The sequence below is a fragment of the Neltuma alba genome, unplaced genomic scaffold, assembly GCF_004799145.2.
Source record: "Neltuma alba isolate B1F8T4 unplaced genomic scaffold, ASM479914v2 tig00012745_pilon, whole genome shotgun sequence".
Lineage (NCBI taxonomy): Eukaryota > Viridiplantae > Streptophyta > Magnoliopsida > Fabales > Fabaceae > Neltuma > Neltuma alba.
In genome coordinates this window covers 1-24,643 of record NW_021637161.1, presented here as the reverse complement: position 1 = coordinate 24,643, position 24,643 = coordinate 1, and the positions used below count along the sequence as shown (strand labels likewise).

Sequence of the window (24,643 nt, the reverse complement as noted above, 5' to 3'; positions counted from 1 at the left end):
GATTGTACAGTGCAAATAGTGATCAAGAAAAGCATGCATTTATATGATGACAGCGAAAAGCAAGCAGGTTCCATCAACCAAGGACAGCCTTTTAATAAAGTTAGATAATTAATTAGATAATTAGAGTGAGAATATTTAGATAGAATCAAAATCATGATTTTAAAAATATTTTTATTATATACAAAATAAATATGTAGAGAAATTTATCTTGATTTATAAAAAAATATTTTTTAAAAATACTTTTGATGCTTCCCAAATACCCTTGAACCACACACAAAATATTGGATCTTCTCTTCTTTTTTTTTTCCTTTTCTTTTCCCTTCTTTCCAGGCGATGTTCTGGGGTTATTTGTTTGAAATGAAAAGTGTATATTCTCAATTCATATTTATTTGAATAAAAAATTTGAGCTTATACATTTGTTATAACATTTTTAAAATAACATATAAAAGTATAACCATCCAAGTTGTTTCTATTTGCGCCATAGCTTCGTTCAGAATTGCATTAGAAGCAGAACGACATTAAAAAAATGTTCGTAATTTTTATGATTTCTTATTTTTAAATATTTAATTATGTAGTTATTATCTAAATTCTGTTAAAATTCCATCTACTTCTCATTGATTTATTTGTTTATAACTTCTCTTCTGTTTTTAAAGTTAATACGAATATTTTTTAAATTTCACTAAATTAAACAGGATTTTCCTCAATTTTTACAACTTGTGTAAATATTTGTTAAAAAATTTACACCAACATTGTTGGGTTTTGTCAAAATTATAATTTCACTTTGAAAATCGACACAAACTTTAAGTGAAAAATAAAATCATATAATTTTAGGAAAACTGGATGTCTTTTATAGTTTATTATGTTAAAGAAGGGTTATGTGTGTGTGTACGTGAAAAATAAAACAAATTTGAAACAAGTCAAAGGAAGTTTGTGTAACTTTTTTTTTGGCAGAAACTCATGTGAGTTTTAAAAATACAAATCCATGAAATGTTAATAAAATTAAAAAAAATCTAGAAAATATATCATGCCACCTCCAGTCCTAAATATAAGAGTTAGTTTGATTTTTAATTTAGTCCTAAATATGACACCCCAATCCACTTTGTCTCTAATATTTATTAATTTTTTTAAAAATAATATTTGTAGTAGTTGTACAGGTTAAATATTCAATTAAATAATAGTTTTAGTTAATATATAATTAGTAAGAGTATTTTAGGAAAGACAAAACTTAATTATTATAAATAACTAACTCAACAAATCTTTTTAATTTACTCAAATTAATCAACTATTTCTTATACTACTTCCGGTCCTTAATATAAAACCATATTTGACTTTTATTTTGGTTATAAATATAAGACCCCAATTCACTTTGTCTCTCATATTTACTCAATTTTTTTCTAAGATAATCCTTCTAATAATTATAGTTCCAGTTAATACACTTGATTAGTAAGGATATTTTAGGAAAGACTAACTCAATTTATTTTTTTAATTTCCTTAAATTAGTAAACTAACTCTTATAATTAAAACTGGAAGTAATATTAAACATCGGAAGTAGTATTGTTTTTGCGCAAGAGGTAGTTAGGAAATTGGGGACTTGGTGCCGTCCTGGCCTCCTGGGGTGAGGGGTTGTGGAAGAACGAAAAGGGGAAGGGGATACGCAATGAATATTCAAAAGCGAAGGGGGGGCAAAAAGCGGTGAGAGGGAAAAAAATTGAGATGATTGCGTAGAATTAGAAAGATGTCCCTCTCAGTGCTTTTCATATTTTTGAATTTGATTCATATTTTTTTTGCCAGATAATTTGATTTATATTTTGATTTAACATTTTTGAAATGTTACACTTATATGTCAATCTATTGACTATCTATGGGGACACAGTCCAATCTTCCACATGGAATTTTCAATTACTTAAATCTTCCTTTATTTTAAGCCTGTGAAAGAAGAAGAAACGACGGTACAGACTTTTAAAACTTCTACGAACAATGTTACGCGATTGGAAATTTAAATGTTTGCCTCGAAGTGCAATTTCAAAAAAGCGAACAAAATAAATTACAATATAAGTGCCTGGGCTTTTACCTAAAAGAATTTTATTTTAAAACAATCACAGGAAGGCACAATTTATTTTATTTTCCTCTTATTTTCTTCCTGCATTCCTTCATTTTGGGGCCACATGCATGCACAATTTGACGTTGTCTTCGAGTATTTATAACTATCGTCCATCAACAAGGACCTGGACCCTTGCACATTAAATAAGAGAGTACTTTTTGTCTATTTAAAACAAAGAATGAAAGATGTTCTAAACATTTTTACTCTATAAAATTTTTCACACGCACATATAGATATATTTCTTTTTAAAATGTTACTTGTGTTGCAAACCACGGTGGGCAACAAAAGTAGCATTATTGACACACCCAGTGCGCTTGGCATTCACGTACGCATACGGAAAAAGGAAGTTGCTTTTTTTCCTTTGGACTGCCAAATGATAGAATATAAGTAATCTATATAGATAGGCCGAAAGCAATATAGGCAGATAACTACTCGTTTAGGCCTAATTTTTCTTTCTCTCTCTCTCTTTTTTTGGGGGGGTGGTGTTGGCTACAACTCGTTTGCATATGGACATTTCCACTGAAAATTAAGGATGCGCCTAAAATAAAGCAGAGAGGGCGGTGGAATTTGATTAGTCAAACTTGGGTGGTCGTACCTAAACAGTAGGTCCAAGTAATTCAGCCTATTTTCATTTTTGTTGACATCCATACACATTGATTAATATATTGTTCATACTAAAGACGCATTGACAGAAAACCTACCACTCTTATTCACCGACTCATTCTACGCATTGCATTCTTGACACTTCAAATGCTGTCTGTAGCATGGCACCTACCCAACTTTACAATATCACGAATAGGCAATAGCTTTGACCAAAAAAGAAAGAAAGAAAGAAAGAATAGGCACTAGCAAATTGAGCACCGGGGTGGTGGCGCAGCTGACTTTGAAGGACGTCCCTAATGTTTTCTAGACTATCGACACACCCGGTGACTGAAGTCATTTACTTTTAGCCCTGTAGATTTGACAGAAACCATAAAATTCAAGTGACGTTTGCATCTGCTCAACTACCAATCAATGCAAGAGCTTAGTTAGAACCAGTAGCAGAACTAGCATTTAGATGTTAGAGGAACTGAAATTAATCAATTAGAGAACATATGGATTTTAGGAAATCGCAAATGTATAACATGACATATTAAAAAGAAATTGAAAACTTGGAAAGGCCATGGGCCTCTGCTAGTTCCCCTTCTGACAATAGTTATGCTTGATACAAAATAGAAGCAAAATACTTACAGAAAAACACAAGGTGAAATCAATGCCAATCAACGATCTCTCCAAGTGAGGTGGACCCCACCCCTTCCCATACTTCATGGAAGCCGACTTCCTCGTTGTCAATACCTTCCATGTCACAGTCCCACCATCCACAGCCATTTTTATCTGTTCAACATGAAAAGGTAAGTAATAATATCTACTGAGGTTTTGAAACACATTCTTTAGATGTAACACAATTTACATGTGCAAATGTAAATGAAACATACAGTGATTGTAAAGCGGTCGGCGCCTTTTGTTGCTTGAAGAATGAGTAGCAGTTCTTTTTATTTGCCTTCTGGTTGATTCACCTCCAAGAGTTACCACTTGCCGTTTGACAGTATGGTTCTCACTCAGTCCTAGTAGCATACCAAAAAAAAAAGGGTCCAGGATGAAACAAAAGTGCAAAATGAATACATTCCTAGAAAAAGGGCTAGCATTTTTATGCTATATAGACTTCGCAAATTTAAAACGAAATTTTATAGACATCCTTTAGTTCTCAGCCTAAAAATTGAGAGCATGGGCTGTTTATATTTATTTCTCCATCGGTCCATGCAAGGGCCTTTGTATATAAAATGACACTCAATTTTCCAAAAACAATGAAGTTATCCGGATGACAGATGCTATAAAGATTACACGCAAACAAGCAAAAGCCAGTTCATGTTGGATTTATGTGCATTAGGTACCTGCCCAAAAAAAAAAAAAAAAAGGCCCAGGCTAACCTTAATGCTCTTCCTTCTAAGTTTCCCCTCCTTTTTCGTGAGTGCGTAATTGTTCAGAGATTTTTTACCCAAAAAAATTGTTCAAGGATTTTAAGAATCAAAATTCAAACTTCCAAGTTTATGAATTATGATCTGCCATAACCTAAAAGTTCCCTGATTCAATTTGACCAGAAGGAATTCTGCTTGAGATACTTGAGCATTATACATAATTAGATGAGATGTAAATCACAAATACACAACTATCCTTGCTGTCCCTATATTCGATGAATACAATCGTCACTCAAGGTAATCCGAATTGACAGATAACCTGTCGAAATGGTTTTCCAAGTACAGTATAGGCAAATACAAAACTATATATGTTTGAAGTTCTGACCTACCTGACTGGCTCATATATCAAGCTGGACAAAATGGAAACAAATCCTAAATTATTTTATATAGCAGAAGCGCCTATGAGAAGCCCAAGAACAGGGAACAAAAGAATTAAATCATAAACACTATCTTTAAGGCATGAAAAGAAAGTCGTACCATAAATTGAAGCTATAGAAAGTGATGCGGATAAAGGGGAGAGAAGCAATTGTTGTCGTGACATACACACAGCATCCATATAATCACGTGACCTATCTCCCCATCAACAATGATAAAAATTTAAGTAAATTTGCATCACACATGACAGATGTTGGTTCCTTTGGCTCCGAATTTCAGTTCCATCAGAAACTAGATCAAACCTCAGTTCTTTCTTTTCACTGCGAATATGCCATTAAATAGCTCATATTCATCCTTCCACAGTTTTCATTGAATACTATATCTTTTTACACAGCTTAGTTGCTTGCGGGAACTAACCGACATTTAAACTGTTTGAGGCAGTGCAGTTGACCTTGAGATTTTCATATGCACTAAAACAAGCCAGGAGTGAAGAAAAGACACTTCATCTTTCAGCAAACATTCAATCTATACTACTTCAACAGATAGATGCATGTAAAGGATCCTATAATAAACCTATGATACTTAATCCTCCCATTTTTATAGCTGTCCTTAGGAACGCATGATACTTGATGCTTTACAAAGATTGTTGTAAGAGGATAAATACAGCTTGCAATGTCATGAATCACTAATTTAAGCAAAGAAACCAATATCCATTGATTCGTCAAGAAAATAACGGAGAAATAACGTCGCAAGGGGCAATTCCTCAAACTAAAGGACATCCTGCCTTAATTTATAGGGTAAGAAAGACAAACCTGCAAATGAATTCTTTCTTTTCCTTGAGTCTTGCGTATCATCTTCGACGGAATTTTCTGTCTCATTAACACCACTTGGACCGATGAAATCTCCCTTCTCTTCATCATTATGCTTGAAATTTTCAAAAATCACTCTATCACTGATACTCGTCGTCTCTTTATCAACTTGTTCAATGTTCCCAACATTTTTAACTCCGGATGTTCCTAGACCCAGGGGAGATGAAAAAGGCGTTGGTTTCCCCTGTAACAAATAGGATAATTTCTTTTCAGAAATTCAAACACATAATGGAAACTACAAGTAGGCCATTTCTTTCCAGTGATTCCAGTTCATCTATCTTTGAACTAAAACCCTACGTTACCGAGATCTCAAATTGAGGTATCCCATTCCGCGCTTCCCCAAAACCTCCCTACAGAAGTTATTAGAAGAAACTTCGATTCTCCTTTTTTTTTTCATTGGAAAAAAAAAAGGATTGTATGCATTCATCCGGAAGTGGTTCAGCTAAGTATAAAATACAAAAGCTAAATACGAAAGCAAAAAGCTTCAAATCACCTGAATTCTTCCGAGAACTAAAGAAGATTTCCGCAACTTGCGGTCGAGGAAGTCTGAAAGCGAGACAGGGGTGCTCTTGTGCGAGCCTTGTCTTCCCTCATTGCCTTTAAGATCGTTGGAACTAGTTGAGCTAAGAGTTTCATCACAAAAAGGCAAAGAAAGGGTAAGACATAGGGGAAGCAAATAATCTATCAGAGGGAAGAGAACTGGGTTTGTTGTGCTTACGAATCAGAAGGGAGTTTACGGAATGTTGAATCAATTGATCGCTGCCCAAAGATCCTAATCGGTTTCTGTAGTTTTGAGGACATATTCAGGACTGCGATTGAAATGCCAACTGCTTCGTTATCTGTCTAGTCGGGGTGCTTGCTTGGTACGATGTGGCGGACTAGTGACGAAAATTTTGAATGAGCAGTGCTTTACGCGCCAAACCAAAACTCACAAAAATCGAGTGCCAAAACCATAAATAGTTCTGCTTCAGCTTTTAATTATAAAATTTTATTTATAATCTATAAATGAGATCTTATAATTAAGATTGGAGGTAATTAAACATAAAAAATCTTGTCACGATAATATTCGTACTTTCCTTTTGAATTAAAAGTTTAAATTTATACATAACCAAAAATAAAAGATGAAATTTATAAATTAATCATTAGAGATCTCCTTAAATTTATAAATTACATAATACAAATTTATCAGTCGAGCATTTATATTAACATAACATAGATTTATAGTAGAAATGTTTAACACTGTTTATGACTCAAACAGCATAGTTTTATAAATAAAAATATCATTAGTGATTTTAACAAAGACGAGTTTTATATTCTGTCCAAACAAAGTTTCATGGGTCTGTTAGAGAAACCAAAGTTTTAATTTGAGTTTGGATCTCTAAATGGAGAACGACACGAGAACCATAGAAGGAAATTGATTATTTTAAAATATCATGAATTCTTAAAATGTTACAAGTTAATCAATTTTTTATAAATTAAATGAATAAAAATTCTCATACATGGTTGACACATAGCTGAATCATAAATGGCAGAGGGCTGCAAATCACGAAAACTTAGCAGTTAGAAACGATTATTTGTGAATGAGTTGTAAAGTGTGAAAGTTTTATAGATTTTGAAAACTCAATTACCTGTACTAGAAGCAAATACGCCCTAATAAGTTATTTGTCTCGTTTGAATCCAATTAAAAAAAAAATAAAAGCTGCGCAGTTTTACTGCAGCGCATGCCTGACCATGAAAAATGAAAATAAACTGGATAACTATAAATAATTTATGATACTATCTGATAAAGATGTAATAAAAGGTAAGGGAAAATGACAGAAAAAGGACGGTTGAAATTTGAAATGACAAAATGGGTATACAAATAACTGAAATGACCAAATGGGTATGGGGTATCAATCTGGAATTTTGTCAATTCGGTAGAAAGACTAAAATACCCTCAACCTCTCTGAAGATATGAACTGCAAAGAAAACAATAATATACCAGAAGAGAGAGAGGCTGAGAAGACGAAGCTAGAGCAAGGGTGGAAATCTGGAAAGAGGGAAAAGATAAGCAATTTTTCCGTTAAAACACTAGTATCACCCGATTTCTTTGTTGCTGCATGCTCGAATGGGGATGGGTCTGTGAGTGTAGAGGGTTTGGATGAATAATTTGATCAGGACGAGAGAGTGACGCGTCGGAAATGGAAAAATGGTGACAAACAGTAAGCATGAGGTGGTCAGTGTTGTTAAATTCATTACTGAAATTGTAAAATCCTATATTTAAGTTGTCAATGGAGTAAGTGGGTGTGTGTATTTTTTGGGTGTTTCGAAAGATAAATGAAATTGATTATTGGGTAACTAAAATATTGATTTATGCTTCTTTATTGCAGGTTAGCAGGCTTTGATGACATCTGACATTGGGTCTAACATTGAGGAGTAATTTTTTTGGTGTAAATAGAATAACTTTTGAACCCTTAATTTTTTGGGAGAATAGTTGATAAAGAGGTTATCCTTTTTGTAAATGATGTTAATTGGGTAGGATATGTTTGTAATATGAATGACAAAGAAACATTAGGTGGTGGTTTAATCTTAATGTTAACTTGTCATTTGAATACAAGTTATGTAACTTCTGTCATAGGCGTACTGGTTTTTGGTAAATATTATCACTTCAGTAGTCAATTCCATTATACATGTAGTAAAGTCTGAATGTTAATATAAACATATCATGATGTTCTTCAGGTGTACTTGTATGCTATTTTGTCAACACATTTTTACCATTTGCTTAATTCCTCCAAGGGAGATGGCGGAAGTTGCCAATGGGCATGACCGGAGTGGTTAATTTGATTACAAATGTTGTTACTCACATTACAAATGTTGTTATTATTATTATTGGGGTAGTGAGTGGCTATGGCATGTCATCTTACAAGCATGTGTGTGTTCATTGCTGCTGGGGCTATTAATGCTTGAGGTTGCGGGATTCAAGTTTTGGAAATTTAGAAGCTGATATAATAGTGTTCAAAGACTGTTTAATGAATCTGAATTATATATTAGCATGTTCTGAAAGTGAAAATAATTTACAGATTATATATTATTGCTAGTTGAAATGTTTTGAAGGTTAAAAGCTGATTCAATACTTGTAAAATATTTGTATATATATGAGTATATGGGTTATTGCTTGTGAATTGATGCTTGTGAAATTAAAGTATCGAGGCATAAAACTGATTTTCCTTTCTTTTCTTTTTTTTTTTTTTAAAACTGTTGGTTTGAGGATTGAAGAGCTAGAGATTAAAAACTGATTTGGACATAATGATTTATGTCTCTAAGTGCTGAATTATGATTGTGCTGTTTGAATCAGATTGTTTTACAGTCTGTGAGCTCAAAGTAGGAGCTGAAAAATCAGTTTCAAGTTACTGAATTATGCATTCGTGTGGTGGCTAGTGAATCATGACCTTAATTCAAGACATGACAAAGCATTGAGCTTGTTTTCATCAAATGAAGCCACCACACTGACCAAACGACAGCATCTGTGGTAGTAGTAAAGATTACGTAAATTAAACATATAGTATTTGTGAAAGTAGTGTTCAGATATTGTCAAAATACTTGACTTATGGTTGTAGGTTGTAAGTTATGATATTTGTTGGCTTAATTTAAATTTTTTTTGGAATAATTTCACTAAACAAGTAATGATAATTACAGCATGCATAATGAAAGTTGTAACTTCTGTCATGGCATTTGCAACTCAATTATTTGTACCCCAAATTACATCTATTTGGACCCAAATTTCACTACACACGTAATGGGATTAACAACATTCGTAATGCAAGTGACCACTTCCGTATTACCATTTGCAACTCGTTTATTTTAAACCAAAGTAACATGTATTTGGAGCCAATTTCACTACTCCGATAATGATAATGACAACATTTATAATATGAATTACAATTTTTGTAATGAGAGTTATCATCTCGCTATTGTTATTTGCAACTCGTTTATTTCAAACCCAAGTAATATATATTTGGAGCTAATTTCACACTCCTGATAATGATAATGACAAAATTTGTAATGTGAATTACAACTTTCGTAATGAGAGTTACAATTTCGCTATTGTCATTTGCAACTGGTTAATGTGAAATGAATTTAACATGTATTTGGAGCAATTTTACTACCCTAATAATGATAATGATAATATTTGTAACGTGAATTACAACTTTTGCAATAAAGTTACTATCTCGCTATTGCCATTTGTTAACTCATTTCTTTCAAACCCAAATAACATCTATTTTCAGCCAATTTTACTACCCCGATAATGATAATAACAACATTTGTAATGTGAATAACAACATTTGTAATCAAATTAACCACTCCGGTCATGCCCATTGGCAACTTCTACCATCTCCCTTGGAGGAATTAAGCAAATGGTAAAAATGTGTTGACAAAATAGCATACAAGTACACCTGAAGAACATCATGATATGTTTATATTAATATTCAGACTTTACTACATGTATAATGGAATTGACTACTGAAGTGATAATATTTACCAAAAACCAGTACGCCTATGACAGAAGTTACATAACTTGTATTCAAATGACAAGTTAACATTAAGATTAAACCACCACCTAATGTTTCCTTGTCATTCAGATTACAAACATATCCTACCTAGTTAACATCATTTACAAAAAGGATAACCTCTCTATCAACTATTCTCCCAAAAAATTAAGGGTTCAAACGTTATTCTATTTACACCAAAAAAATTACTCCTCAATGTTAGACCCAATGTCAGATGTCATCAAAGCCTGCTAACCTGCAACAAAAAAGCATAAATCAATATTTTAGTTACCCAATAATCAATTTCATTTATCTTTCGAAACACCCAAAAAATACACACACTCACTTACTCCATTGACAACTTAAATATAGGATTTTACAATTTCAGTAATGAATTTAACAACACTGACCACCTCATGCTTACTGTTTGTCACCATTTTTCCATTTCCGACGCGTCACTCTCTTGTCCTGATCAAATTATTCATCCAAACCCTCTACACTCACAGACCCATCCCCATTCGAGCATGCAGCAACAAAGAAATCGGGTGATACTAGCGTTTTAACGGAAAAATTGCTTACCTTTTCCCTCTTTCCAGATTTCCACCCTTGCTCTAGCTTCGTCTTCTCAGCCTCTCTCTCTTCTGGTATATTATTGTTTTCTTTGCAGTTCATATCTTCAGAGAAGTTGAGGGTATTTTAGTCTTTCTACCGAATTGACAAAATTCCAGATTGATACCCCATACCCATTTGGTCATTTCAGTTATTTGTATACCCATTTTGTCATTTCAAATTTCAACCGTCCTTTTTCTGTCATTTTCCCAAAAGGTAATGCGGCTATGAACTTTATTTTATTAAAAAACTCTATTAAATTGATATTATCTTCGCTAGTTAATATAAAAACTAGTTAACTAATTTAAGTAGGTTAAAAAAATTTGTTAAATTAGTTCTTTATAATAATTAAGTATTGTTTTTCATAGAATACCCTTGCTAATTATGTATATTAAATATAACTATCATTTGATGAAATTTTTAACATGTGCAACTACTTTAAGAATTATTTTAAAAAAAGGATAAATATAAGAGACAACATGAGTTAGATCTTATATTTAAAACCAAATTGAAAATCAAATTAACTCTCATATTAAGAATAGGAGGTAATACCTTTTATGGTGCAACTAACCAAACATAGTTATATACTACTATCTCTTATCTTTGATATAAGAAGGGAAAACTAATTTGGAGATCCTATTTCCCTTAGTTTTGAATCAAGTCCCTAAACTTTTTTTTCTTTTCATGAAATCCTTTAATTTTTAACAGGTAGATCAGTTAGTCCCTATTATTAAATAAGTAGTAACAACGTCAAAAATTTCGTTAGTCTCTTCTCCTTCCATCTCCTTCCACCATAGTGTCAAGTTTGACCAAAATTTTCTCTCTCCTTCACATGTTAGGGGAAATATTCTTCTTCCCCACTATTAAAATTTAAATGCCTCACCTCCCTTCCAATCTCCAACAACTCTACTTATTCCTCGAAACTTTTTTCAGCTCTGCCAATCTCATTGATCTTTTCTTTCCTGCTTCCGTCAGCAAAGCCTTGATTAGTTTCTAGGCACTACTCTGCAATTGGATTTGGTTATGCTGTCAAAACGAACAAAATGATACATGGAAGCAAACAAAACAACAACTGCCTTATACGCTCTTCTGCCACATTTTAATTGTATTTTCTGTTAACTTGTCATATTAATCTTGCAACTCAACGATAAGGCAATTACTCATTATAGTAATTTCATATACCACGTCTACTTCTATATATTGTCAAACTTGAGGAGGGTGTTTGAAATTAACTAAAGCTGAAGAAGTACATACAAATTAATGTGTGTAGAACCAAATGTGCGGAGCTGTTTGAGAGCGTCGGCCACCGCCATTGGGAGATGCACTAGTCTCAAGCTTTTGAAATCCTCAAACCATTGCCCACTTCATTGTCGGGCGTCGGTCATGGTTATACCTCCATCGTGAATCAGAGTTGTTGCAACCTTTGTCTTCCACATAGGGATCCATTTTGGGAATGTGTTAGTAGGGGTGTTCAAGGTCGGCCCGTCCCGGTCGGCCCGTTCCGGTCCCAGTCTTATTGGGACGGGACGGATCCGTCTCAAAATATTTCAGGACGGGACAAACCGGGACGGGACAAGAAAAGGGACCAGGACGGGACGGGGTCATCCCGTCCCGGTTCCTTTTTTTTATTAATTTTTTATCTTATTTATATAATTTCATTTTTTTCATTTTTTTTAAGATTTGAGACTATTATATGTAACTATGGAAATATTTATTTAGAGTTTTATATTTGTTAATGATTTGGGATCATTGATTATTAGAATTTTTAGCAAGTTTTTATTGTGTTAAAAGCTTTTGTTTGAAGTTTTTAATGACTATTATATGTAATATTTTGAGCTTTTGTTTAAGAGTGCACAAACAAGTAAAAAAGAAAATAAAAAGATGTTTTTATAAGGTTTAAACCCAAAAAAATATAATTAAAAAAATCAGACTTTTTTAAAAAAATTAAAATTAAAATAAAAAAAAAAATTCGGGATGTCCCGGTCTCGTCCCGGATCCGTCCTGTCCCGACCGGGACCGGGACAGACCGAGACACGGGACAAAAAATCTGTCCCGTTATTGTTCATCGAGACGGAACTGAGACGGGCCTGTCCCGATCCCAATCCGTCCCGTGAATAGCCCTATGTGTTAGGAAGGGAGCTAGGGCATTTAATTGTGGGGCAGAAGAATATTTTTAGGAATAAGCGAAGGAGAGAGGAGAATTAGTATGTTTTGGGGCTATGGTGGAAGGAGATGGAAGGAGAAGATAGTTTCAACTAACAGAAATTTTTGACAATGTTAATGCTTATTTAATAATAGGGACTAACTAATCTAACAGTAAAAAATTAAAGGATCTGATAAAAAGCGAAAAAAACTTAGAGATCTGATTCAAAACTGAATAAAACTATAAGGACCTCCAAACTAATTTTCCTATATAAGGACTAGTTTGATATTCAATTTGATCATAAATATAAAATCTCAATCTATTTTGTCTCTCATATTTATCCATTTTGTGTTTCAAGATAGTTTTTGTACTAGTTACACATATTAAAAGTTTCAACAAATGATAATTTTAGCTAATACACATAATTAACAAGAAAATTTTAGAAAAAACAACAGATATTTATTACAAACAACTAATTTAATTAATTTTCTTAATATATTCAAATTAATTAACTAACTCTCATACTAAATATTAGAGTTAATGTTTAACTTCAAAAAGTGTCATAGAATAAATTCATCTAAATCACTAATAATTTATGCTGCATGTAGAGACAATGATAATGGCCTTAATTTGTTTCATTTTGATTAAAAGAGGATGCGAAGAAAATGTTTAATTGTTGTAGTAGTTACACATATTAAAAGTTTCAACAAATAATAATTCTAGCTAATACAGATAATTAGCAAGAAAATTTTAGAAAAAACAACAGATATTTATTACAAACAACTAATTTAATTAATTTTCTTAATATATTCAAATTAATTAACTAACTTTCATACTAAATATTAGAGTTAATGTTTAACTTCAAAAAGGGTCATAGAATAAATTCATCTAAATCACTGATAATTTATGCTGCATGTAGGGACAATGATAATGGCCTTAATTTGTTTCATTTTGATTAAAAGAGGATGCGAAGAAAATGTTTAATTTGAAACTTTAACAGAGCAAAAGGCAACGCAAAGGAAGCAATATTTCTTTTGGCGATTGTTTCCTGACGCATAGCACGTGAGAATGGAAATTGATATCTTTCCTGACGCATAGCACGTGAGAATGGAAATTGATATCAGTGAGGGTCAATGTAACACGATGAATCCCAGTGTAGCATATGCAGCTGTTGTGAATATTGCCGCAAAAATACGTTTATATAGAAGATACCTTGAAAGACATCCCCTCCCCCCCCCCCCCACCCCAAGATTTAAAAGATAAGTTCATATAAACTCAATAAATTTCAATACCGAATTTACTAACACAAACAAGAAAGTTTTTTTTCAGAAGATATAATCATGGGATGCAAGATTTAACCCCAAAAAAAAAATCTACTAACGATGTTTTTATTGAAAAAACTTGTAATAAATAATTTAGAACCAGAGTTTATTCTACGTTTTTACGACATCGCCCAAACCGCATATAATTAGCAACTTTTACTGGTGTTCAAGCATATGAACTTTGGTCAAACAGAAGACCCATATAACCTACAAAATCTTCATTTACATAATTGCGGAAAGCACAACCATCACACTAGAAATTCACGAATACGAACAGGCCTCTTGACTGCGTTTGTAAATCCCTGCGTAAGGAAAGTAAAAGTTAATGACCTGGTGTTCTTGTACAACAATAAAAATAAAAATGAAGAGCCTCGTGCTTATGACATATTGCTTTAATACATGATGAGATGAAAGCAATTATCCATTCAAGTTGGGCGATCAATAATTCAGTAACCTTTCATGACCATCCTCCTCATGTAACTAGACAACTGAGTATTACAATAAATACAGTTTCAGTCAGCTGCCAGAATGATGGAAAACATGAAGACTCTTCTCAGCATAAAGAAATAACTTAAATGGAAGGTCTGGATACCAAAACTTCACTCACAGTTTTGAAAGGAGAGTGTAGATACTTATCAGCAAGGTAGAGTGCAGTGTGAACATGTTACTTTAGCAATTACCGGATAATAGAGGGGTAGCAAGGTTTCAATGAGGAGCAGAGAATCTACACGAATTTAAGTACAATTTTATTGCATCAATATCAAAAGCAAGATTTCTATCAATGGACCGTTTACTGCTATTGATTCAAATGTTTCCCCCCATTATCCTTCAAAAAAGCAGAATACATGCTATGTAAGATTATTTTCCAGGCATATCCCATGCCCTCAAATGATTATCCTCAACACCACGGAAGATAATCTGTCAATTTAAGTACAAGGATAAAATAGATGTGTACAAAACTTAGAATCACATTCATTACCAAGAACTCCATTAAAATAATCGCACCATACCTCGTTATATTTGAACAGTAATGGGTGTAAAGCTTTCTCGGAGATTGCTTCTTTCTGTTCAGTTCTATCATCACTCTGAACACTTTTATTATTCAACTTTCTAAACCTGCTCTTGAATCAAAGGAAGATCCACAGAAATAAAAAAATATAATTATCAATAAAGAAAATCTTAACATATATGTCCCAGAAAATCTTAATTTACTTTGGCTTTAAAATAGTACAAGACCAGAGGCTGTCATAAACTGATTTTCACAAAGAGTAGTTCCTTCGTCAGATTTACAGAGATTTAATGTATCATGCCAACGGTGGAGGCACATGAAAATTAATTACCTGATGCTCCTTTTCAATAGCTAAAATATCATTCCATTTTCTTAACATTTAAATGGGCAGCAAAACTAACACACATAAATTGCCGCATATGGATTGGAAACGACAGCCTCTGATGGTTTGACGTGAACATGTTCACTTATTTAAAAAATAATAATAATAATAACAATAACACTAAACTGATGCTAACAAATCACAATAATGATGAATCAAGGTTTCAAACATAGAAGCATACATAGAACCTATGAGGAAGGGTTACCTGTCAAAGAAGGAACTGCCGGATGGCATTCTCATCCTTCCTGTGCTTTTCAATTTCACACTGTCCGCTGCCCCTTTATCAGGATGCGAATTCTGGGAAACTACGGTGGCATTTGCATTATTTTTTCTTGCTTTTATGACATTACTTTCGCTTTGAACGTTTTTAGCAGAAATTGCATCTGCATGAATGATCTTGTATGATTGGGCATTGCTAGTGCCAGCCTCAATGAATTCAGGCCTTCCACTGCTACTTCCATTTCCTAAAGGCCTATCAATATTAACTTGCAAGATCTTTTGCTTTTCAACCTGTAACACGCGAGTTTGTGAGAAATTTGTACAAGACTGAAAGACCCCTCAACATATGTTACCAGATTTTAAAAGGAAAAATGTGAACCAAAAAATGTTCAGCATTATACTTATTGTGGCTAAAGCAAAGGGTAACAATCAAAGTTTGCCAAGATCTGCAAGAAATCCCAGGGATAGAAGGGACTTGAGTAACATTTCTAAGAACTCGATAGTTGTCACATTTCCTTTATATTCTTTTGCTGTTTATGTTTCATCTTCTTTTAAATTTGATTCCCGGCGCAAAATGACCTACAGCCGATGGTAATAAAGCAATGATATTAAAACGGGAAGCTTGCCATAGACAAGCAGAATAATTTTCCACAACATTTATTTCGTTTTGACTTAGAAAAATTTTATTCGAAGGAATGAATAGGAGGAGGAAAGAATATCTTCCTCAAGCAAAGCAACAAAAAGAAAATAAAACTATAATACCAGAAGAAGGGCATGAACTCACACCTCATGCACAAGAATCTGCTTGACAGCTAGAGCAAGCACATAATGGCTTGAGGTATAATCCTGCATACAAATAGAGAAAAAACATTTAAGTCAGAACCAGATTAAGGTACTTAACATGATTGAACCAAGAAGTTGTGAAAAATGCTTCAAACCTTAAAATTGACAAAGTCGCAGATTGGGGGATCAAATGATAGTGTTAAGTGATCTGCTACTTCATGTCTCAGACTATTCGACAGCATATCTGATTTCATGTTTTTATATGTTACAGAGTAAGATACCATTGTGCTAACTAATTGAGCAAGGTCATTTTTCTCTTTATCAGACAGTAATTGTAACGCAACCTGAACCAAAAAAAAAAAAAATGAAGCAGTCATCAGAATCTCAGGTATCAATCTAAAGGAGACTAATGACAAGCACATTCGAAGAATAGGTGAAGCCCGTGAGAACTCTGAAAACTCTGCCCAACTACAAATCACACCCCTCACGGGCTACAAGTCTTTACACAAGTGCCATGAGTATAAAAGTCCAAGCCCCAGTTGATACTCAATAATCCTTATCCCAATAAAAAAGAAATATATAAGAGCAAATGACAAAATTAAATGCAAATAACAACTAATGATAAAAGATAACTATCAAATTAAAATTAAAACCAAATAGTTCCCAATAATGCTAAATATCCAAAATATCTAAAAATCCTAACTAATCACTCTTTCATATCCATCATTTCTCCTCTGTTTGAAGAATTTGGCTCCTGATGAGTTAAATTCTTTGAACCAAACTTATCAGGTCTTTTCTTCGGCAAGAAAGAATTCCATGTATACACAGTAAAAGTTATCATTCAAAAGAATAAAGTAAAATACACAAGAATCAAATGCGCAAGCATACTATACCTGCCTTTTATTGCTCTTTAGTGATTGTAAAGGAGGAATTAGGAAAAGGGAATAAACAAAATAACAAGAAAAAATATTAGCACTGGAATAAGTGAATCACCGGTTTTTATAGTCGGAGGGGACAGAATATGTAATAATGGAGAAATTAAGTCTTCTACAAACGTACTAGCTGAAAAGTGCCTAGCAATATATGGCGGAATTTGTAGTGCCAAGTATTCAAAATATCCATTTTTTCCGCCATCATTGCTCGATACCTGAACATCCATATACAACACTGTAGTAAGGCAATACAATTTCCAAAATTAATATTAAGTTCTACTAGCACAAGATATACCTTTGATAGGACCTTGGCCATTCAATGTTCGGCTTCTGAATTTGAGCTACCAGTCGATGTACAGTAATTGCTACAGGTGGCAAATAAACTGAAGAAAAGAAAGAGAGAATGAAGAGTGTGACTTCATTTTTGCAATAACTAAACAAGGGTGAAGTAGTCTTTTACCCTGAAGCGGCATTTGTTGTGTACGCATGATATATTGATGCAGTAGATCAGAAATTCCAAGACTATTCAAGCACTTGACCTTCAACCAGATAGCGTTCAAAGTCAAGCATCCCACAGAATATATAGAATCACTGTAATGCTCAATGGATAAATGCTTACAGTCTTCTGCATCACTGGGTCATGATAATTAAGATGTAAAATGTTTTCATGAATTCCATCAAGAATCAAATCGTAATCACCACTGCACATTAATCGACAATACTAATGAGCATATAATTACTTTGAACAAAAAAGGATACATGATTTACACAATAATTTATTTATGACCTACCGGCTTGATACAAGGGAGTACAAGGAGTTGACTTCAAAAAGCATGCTATTGTGAGATTTTCTTTCTGTCTTGGTTTTTTTTTTTTCCTTTGAAAAACCTGAGGAGAAAAAAACGTCCAAGGAAAACGATGTTGAAATTCAATACTCTGAGACTCTTAATAGCAGGGAAGGGATAACTCCAACAGGCTCTAGCAAATCACCTCCTTCCAAATGTCCAGAACATTCTTTGACATGTCTTTCCGGCCAACCACTTGAGAACCAATATCAAACTGAGACATTAAAGCATGTGATTGTTGAGAAAGTGCTATATAGATAAAAAGTTTTGCTAAAAGATAAAAGACAGTTCTTTTGCGCTATTAAAAGTTACTCTACAATTCTAAGAATTAGGGCACAAAACCCTTGAAAACCCACTGATAGCATCCTTCATGACCTTAACTTCAATGAAAATATTATCGCAGCTAAAAACGTTTTCTTTACAATCAACTAAAGAAGCCAACATTTGACCTGTTTTAGACGTATACTCCATCTAACTTGTTAGATAATCCGCTAAGTTTTTCAAAAACAGACATCACTGAATACTAGGATCAGAATAGACATTCTTTCTCTCTATTGTAGTAGTTTTAAGGCAGAAGTTTTGAGGTAAAAAATGGAAACAGATATTTGTGATTAACTAGCATCATCCTATAGCAGACAAAAGTCACTCATAAATACACAAATGAAAATTATAATCATTGCAAAATGCTACCGCAACTGCATGTTAGGGTTGATCCGTTGCTTAGAACAAGGATATTTCCATGCAACATAATCATCCTATATCTATGAACAAATCCTAGAATTTTCTTCTGAATTGCTTGTTCAGATGGAAGTCTTACCACATTGAGGGCTTCTTTCTTCTTGCTGAGAAATTGGAGGGTATTTAAGCATGAGCGTATATCACATTCTGTAAAAGAAAACCAAGAGAAAAAGTGAAGAGCCAGATAATTATAAGGATAGCTTGTAGAATATGAGTCGCAAAAGTCATGATAACACCTACAGTCATCACCGAACAAAAGAATTAGCATGGGTTGTCTGTGCTTCATGTGAGAATGATTTTAACAAAACAATATTAACTAAATTAACTTTTTCATTCAATTTGCAAACCTCAAAAAAGGGATGAAAGAAATAAGAAACCGACCTGTATATTCTGCTAGGGCAGTAAGTGCGATGGCATTAGCTTTCATCCCCTCCTTGTTACATATATTTTAAGCCTGCAGCCATTAGTAATTAAATAAAGAAACTATATGATAAGCAGAAAAAATGCATAGAGAAAAAAGCTTATTAGATGTCTCGCTAGGCACAAAACATGGAAATTAGAACCCATAACCATTTAACCACCTTGGTTTAGCTTTATTACGATCCAACTATACCCAAACATTTGAGATAATGAATATGAAGGTTGAGTCATTGGGTAAACTTCTGCAGTATAGATTTTTGTGGGTAACAAAATCACACAAGATAACCATTATCCACTCATCATCACCTGATTCTTTATGATTGTGAAATAAAGGGTTAATACAAACTTTGATCCTTCAAGTTTGTGATCTTTCAAATTTTAAACCACAAATTTTGGTCCCTTAAGTTTCTTTTCATTTGAAACATTGGTCCCTATAATCTAATAAAAACTTGGACCTTTTACCTCTAAAGAGACCAAAACCTATGATTTGAAATTTGAAGGACCAAAACCAAAACGAAGGCAAACTTAAAAGACCAAAGATTATATTAACCCGTGAAATAAACTAATATAACCTAACAAAATCCGAAATGTATTGATAAAAAAAATTATAACATCTATAATAGCTTCATGAAACCTATGTGGGTGAGGTGAGTTCAAATAGAGTTGGTTTTATCAATACAAACAAATTCAAAATGAATATTAGAAAAATGGTGAAATGATCCAAAGGCATCAAAAAGTTTCACTATATGATTTAATATATAATTAAAAATATTAGGCACGTAATGTGGGTTAAAGGGTGGGTAGGGGCTAACACTAATAAATAGGTCATGGGCCATTGATAGCCTATCAAAAGTTTTAAGTGGATAAATGATTAGACAGTTCACAAGTGATCAAATCATTTGCCACCCATGCCTACAAGTAACGTTAAGAAACTACTGGAGCAGGAAGAGACAACATTCTTGTGACTGACCCAGTGTAATTAGAACCATAACCAAAATCAAGTGACTCAACTACTAGTTCATACCATAAAATACAATAAACGATAGATTTCGAATAGTAAAACTACACCAGAAACCTTTTTTTTTTTGGGGGGGGGGGTGGATATTAACAGTTAATCATCACCTGCTTACCACGCGACTAACTGTTGGTTGAACAAAAATGTGAACCCTGTAAATAACATTTTTTCCCCCCAAAATAAACGCAAAGCATTAAATACAACGGAAAACATAGCTGGCATAGAAAATAAGCTATTAGCATGAAACCGGAAGCCAATTCATGAAAAACATTCTGGTGGGAAAAACTTAGTCTAGGTTAAAAAAAAAAGTGAATTATACAAAACTGAACTGAGTGCTCAAGACTTACTTTGCTACCTGACGCAATGGTCTCAAGGCAGGGGCATATAGGTCATTGCAAATGCAAATTACCTGTATTAACCGTCCATGTTAGTAATGCAAATCATTATTATCTAGTGATGACGTAAGAGAATATGAGCATATAAATCTCACCGGTCTTGAAAGTGATGCTTTCTTATGTCCCTTCTTCGAGGATCTCCTTCCTGTTTGCTCTTTCACACCAATTTTCCTTTCCCGCATCAGGCTTCTTTTCAACAGAAACCTGCATGGCATAGAATACTTAAGCTACATGAATTCCCACAATAAACATTTTCAACAACAGTCCATTCTAGTCTAGTACGTTTTGCAGAGACAAGGTGCATAAAGTTTGGCATTTTGCGCAATTAATTATAAGAAGAAATTTCGTAGGACAACAGAAGAAATAGGAATTAGTGGGAAGCCAAGAGATCCACTAAAAAAATGACACAGGGAAAGGTGTTAAAAGTTTAACGAAAATGTGTAATCTTTTCAGCTTCACATATGAGAAACGGAGAGCCAAAGAGAAGATAGGTGCAATCCTAAAGATAACAAAGCAGGGACAAAGATAAGCCCTTGAAGATGCAGGCACTTGGCTCCAAAAAGATATACCAGACTCGCAAAAACAACTGAAGCTTTATCATATGTATATTCCAGATTTACTACCAGAGGAGTGATCTGACTTGTACAAGCTGTAAACTCCTTGTAAACATAGTTGTGTAAGTCAACATTATCACTAAAACATTCTGAATTTCAAGTTGTCTTTTTCTATTTTTGATAGAAGAATTTCAAGTTCTCTTCAATTTAATCAAGTTTTGCAAGAGTAACAAATATGTAATCATAACAAATATGAATCCTGATCATGACAAACGTGAATTTACCTGTAGAACCACATGAGGATGCATAAAACCTTATCAGGCATTCCTTCTCAACCTTATCTTCTGATTTTGCATTATATTTGTAACGATGAGGTATGAATGCAACCAGTGAATGTATGAATCAATAGTTACATGACATGACCACAAGATTAAACAAGCTTGATTAAAATACGAATTTTAAACATTCAAGAAGCCACCAAAAAAAAATGCTCAGCATGACTACATCAAAGTCTGATTAGACAAGTCTTATTGAGGGATATCAGTGATGGAAACAATCTACAAATTACCATCTTTAAAAGAACCTCCACAGCACCCTTTCCATCTGAAAGTGCCCCATCATTTCATCCATCATCCACCACCTGAAAAGAAATCATGAAGTCAGTATTTTTTCACCTCATGCAATGCTGCTTGCTGCAAATCAAATATGCTGGAAGTCATAGCCATACCAGGCATTTTGGTCTTGAATCAGACATGACAGAGTTCATCTGAACCACATCAAGGATCTTTGATTCAATTGTTGATGTACTACGATCATCGCTAGCATTAACCTGCACAATGGAAAGCTCTTGTTTTGTGTACTAAAGTCTTAAGAATAAGATAAGAGAGATAAAGATAGATGGTAAATAGTAAAAAAGATTAAAAAACAGAAAAAATAATGATATGAAAACCGTACTGATTTAAAATTTAGTTCGTTTTGTTAAAAAACTCACAAAACATATCATACATATTTTAATTAAAAATGACAAATATAACATAAAAAAAGAATTCACATATACATAATTATATTAAATTATTAAAAAAAATTGTTTTTGATAATTTTCAAATTCAATCTGTTAAAGCAACAGCAGCCAGTTCATTCATTTCTTGACTAGATGTATCTAATACTGTGATATGAAAGGACAATACTGGCAAAAGGATTAGCTCCCAGGTCAACTGATCAAACAAGCTGATCTGATCTAGTTTCAAGAACCATGGTGATAACAACCACTGAACAGCAGTAAGATATAATCCAGTTATAAAAGTTGTTTGAGAACAAAAGAACCACCAAGCAATTTTACATGATTATGTCAAAGACCTTAAAACCAATTGTCACAGTAATTATGGAATATTATAATTTCAAACAAGTTGTAAAATAATTAAGTATAACCAATCAAATGATACTAAAGCATAAGACACCAGCAATCATATGAATTTGGATACAAAGCAGATCAGGGAAAAAACAGCTATGCAACTTGAAAACTCATGATTTTGCATGTTCATAACATTATAGATCCATACCTCCACCACATGATATCCACAATGTCTGGCAGCTACATGTGCAAGTGTAGTTTTTTCCAAGACCCGGAGGACCGCAAAGCAAAAGGATCTGGAGTTATTATAAATGTGAAACTTTAGTAACCAATGTCTTTCAACAATCATTACTTAACCCAACATCATAAATAACAAATGTAAATTAACCAATAAAACTTCTGCATAAAAAGAAATAGAAGCATACAAATGGAACATATGGAGTAACTAAAAAATCATACTTAAAGCTCAGAATAAGGAACTAGAGGGGGACGTTTAAAGTCATCAAGACCTTACAACCTCAACAAATGATAACCAGTATTACCTTCTGCTCTGGTGGGCCAGTATGCTTTGCTTTCCTATTCAACATATCCTGAACACTCTTTGAATTACCACTTTCTTCCATACTTCTAGAATTTTTTATATCCTTGTTACTCCATTTTGGGCCTCCACCCATTCTTTGAAATTTGAATCTAAAGGTTTCTGATTTGGACAACAGTAGAATGTCGTTTCAAAGCAGACAAAACTTCATCTGATGTACTGCAAATCTCAGATCCAAATACACTAGAATCCCACTGCTTCAACCACAGAAGTACCTGTCCTAGGACAACAATCAAACCAATTAGGGTCAACAAGCACCAAGGAAACAAAAGAAAATAATTTTTAACCAGAACATTTGCAATTAACAGCGTTCGAAATGCAAATGCTAATTATGTACCTCACGATTTGTATGTTCATCACTAAGAGCTCAGTGAATGAATTTGGTGTATATTTATCTACCCAAAGTTGCTCATGGACAATTGGTGTTTCAGGAACATCCGGAACATTTTGACATTCAGAACTAGCCTTCAATGTCTTCAGCAACATGAGAATTAGCATTAGATATATCATAAGTTATGTTTAATGAGAAACTTCAGAAGTTATTAGAGTAAAAAACCAAATTTATAGGGGCTTCAAGCTAAGAACAGACAATTTCAGAATGCAAACCTTAGTGAAAGCCTCCTGATCCAATTTCTCAAATAGAATACCAATGGGTTCTAATATAAGACCTACAAGCAGCAAAAATCCAAGTTATCAACTGCATCAAATTAGAAACTTTGAAAATCCTGAACACCTTTTGGTATGCATATGGTTTTCCTGTCTAAACATAAGCATGACATTAAATGAAGTCTACATTTATGGGTCCCTTATCTAAAATTGCAGTCTGTGCGGTCAATGCATTCACAGTCAGATCTCTAAATAAAAAACAAATATGAATTTTGGAAAAAAAAAATCAACTTAAGTTGCTAGAGTATAAAGGCAATATGAGGAAATATGTGATTCATGAGAAGCAAGAAGACAATGGCAGAGAACCAGACTAATTTTGCTTCTTTAAGATGCAACGTATTACTATCCCCCCAAAAAAATGTTATCAACCTGGAAGCATCTAAAACTCTTCTGATATTCAATTGAACCAAATGTATTACTAGAGAATTTCAATGTTACGAAATTTGTAACTGAAGGCCATAGTAAAAAATGTGAACCAGGGACTACACAACAAAAACAAAAACAAATGTTCACTCGCGTTCAGATTCAAGGTTTGACTACTCATGTCATGTGCATAGTTCATGTGTTTGATAGACCGTGTCTTCTATTGATTTTCAAAATAATCTATCCATGATCATTATCACAGAGAATCAAAACAGAATATCAATCAAATCCAGGCCAACTCTCTGTTTTTGTTTTTCACACACAACAGATGCTTTATAATAACCAAGAGGTCGCATGCCTATGACCTTAGATGTCTTGGAGAAGGCATAGCACATATCATATGATACTTTCAC

At 33.5% G+C, this 24,643-nt stretch overlaps 1 protein-coding gene, 1 long non-coding RNA gene and 1 pseudogene across 3 annotated transcripts; all 3 read right to left on the bottom strand.

Moving 5' to 3' along the window:
• Positions 1-2,727: 2,727 nt before the first annotated feature.
• LOC114730620 (uncharacterized) lies at positions 2,728-6,303 on the bottom strand. 2 transcript variants are annotated; one of them, XM_028917733.1, is made up of 6 exons: positions 6,079-6,303; positions 5,854-5,983; positions 5,304-5,544; positions 3,577-3,705; positions 3,332-3,475; positions 2,728-3,053 (listed from the first exon to the last, which is right to left on the bottom strand). In XM_028917733.1, exons 1-5 carry the CDS (start codon positions 6,159-6,161, stop codon positions 3,351-3,353), a joined length of 708 nt encoding a protein of 235 aa, XP_028773566.1. In that variant the 5' UTR covers positions 6,162-6,303; the 3' UTR covers positions 2,728-3,053; positions 3,332-3,350. The 2 variants fall into 2 exon arrangements, with proteins under 2 accessions (XP_028773566.1, XP_028773565.1); XM_028917732.1 differs by having other exon boundaries at positions 2,728-3,475.
• Positions 6,304-14,023: 7,720 nt separating this feature from the next.
• Positions 14,024-23,869, bottom strand: LOC114730610 (chromosome transmission fidelity protein 18 homolog; annotated as a pseudogene).
• On the bottom strand, positions 20,410-20,858 carry LOC114730618 (uncharacterized). Its single transcript, XR_003738847.1, has 3 exons — positions 20,794-20,858; positions 20,651-20,712; positions 20,410-20,455 (listed from the first exon to the last, which is right to left on the bottom strand). It is a non-coding gene; the product is annotated as an uncharacterized LOC114730618 (long non-coding RNA).
• Positions 23,870-24,643: the final 774 nt, after the last annotated feature.

Bases quoted from the DNA above. Each gene is read 5' to 3' on its own strand.
- LOC114730620 (XM_028917732.1), bottom strand. From the start codon at position 6,161: ATGTCCTCAAAACTACAGAAACCGATTAGGATCTTTGGGCAGCGATCA. The intron at 5,984-6,078 runs GTAAGCACAACA...TGAAACTCTTAG, and splicing joins CGTAAACTCCCTTCTGATTC to CTCAACTAGTTCCAACGATC. The intron at 3,706-5,303 runs GTTTGTCTTTCT...GTATGCTACTAG, and splicing joins AAGAAAGAATTCATTTGCAG to GACTGAGTGAGAACCATACT.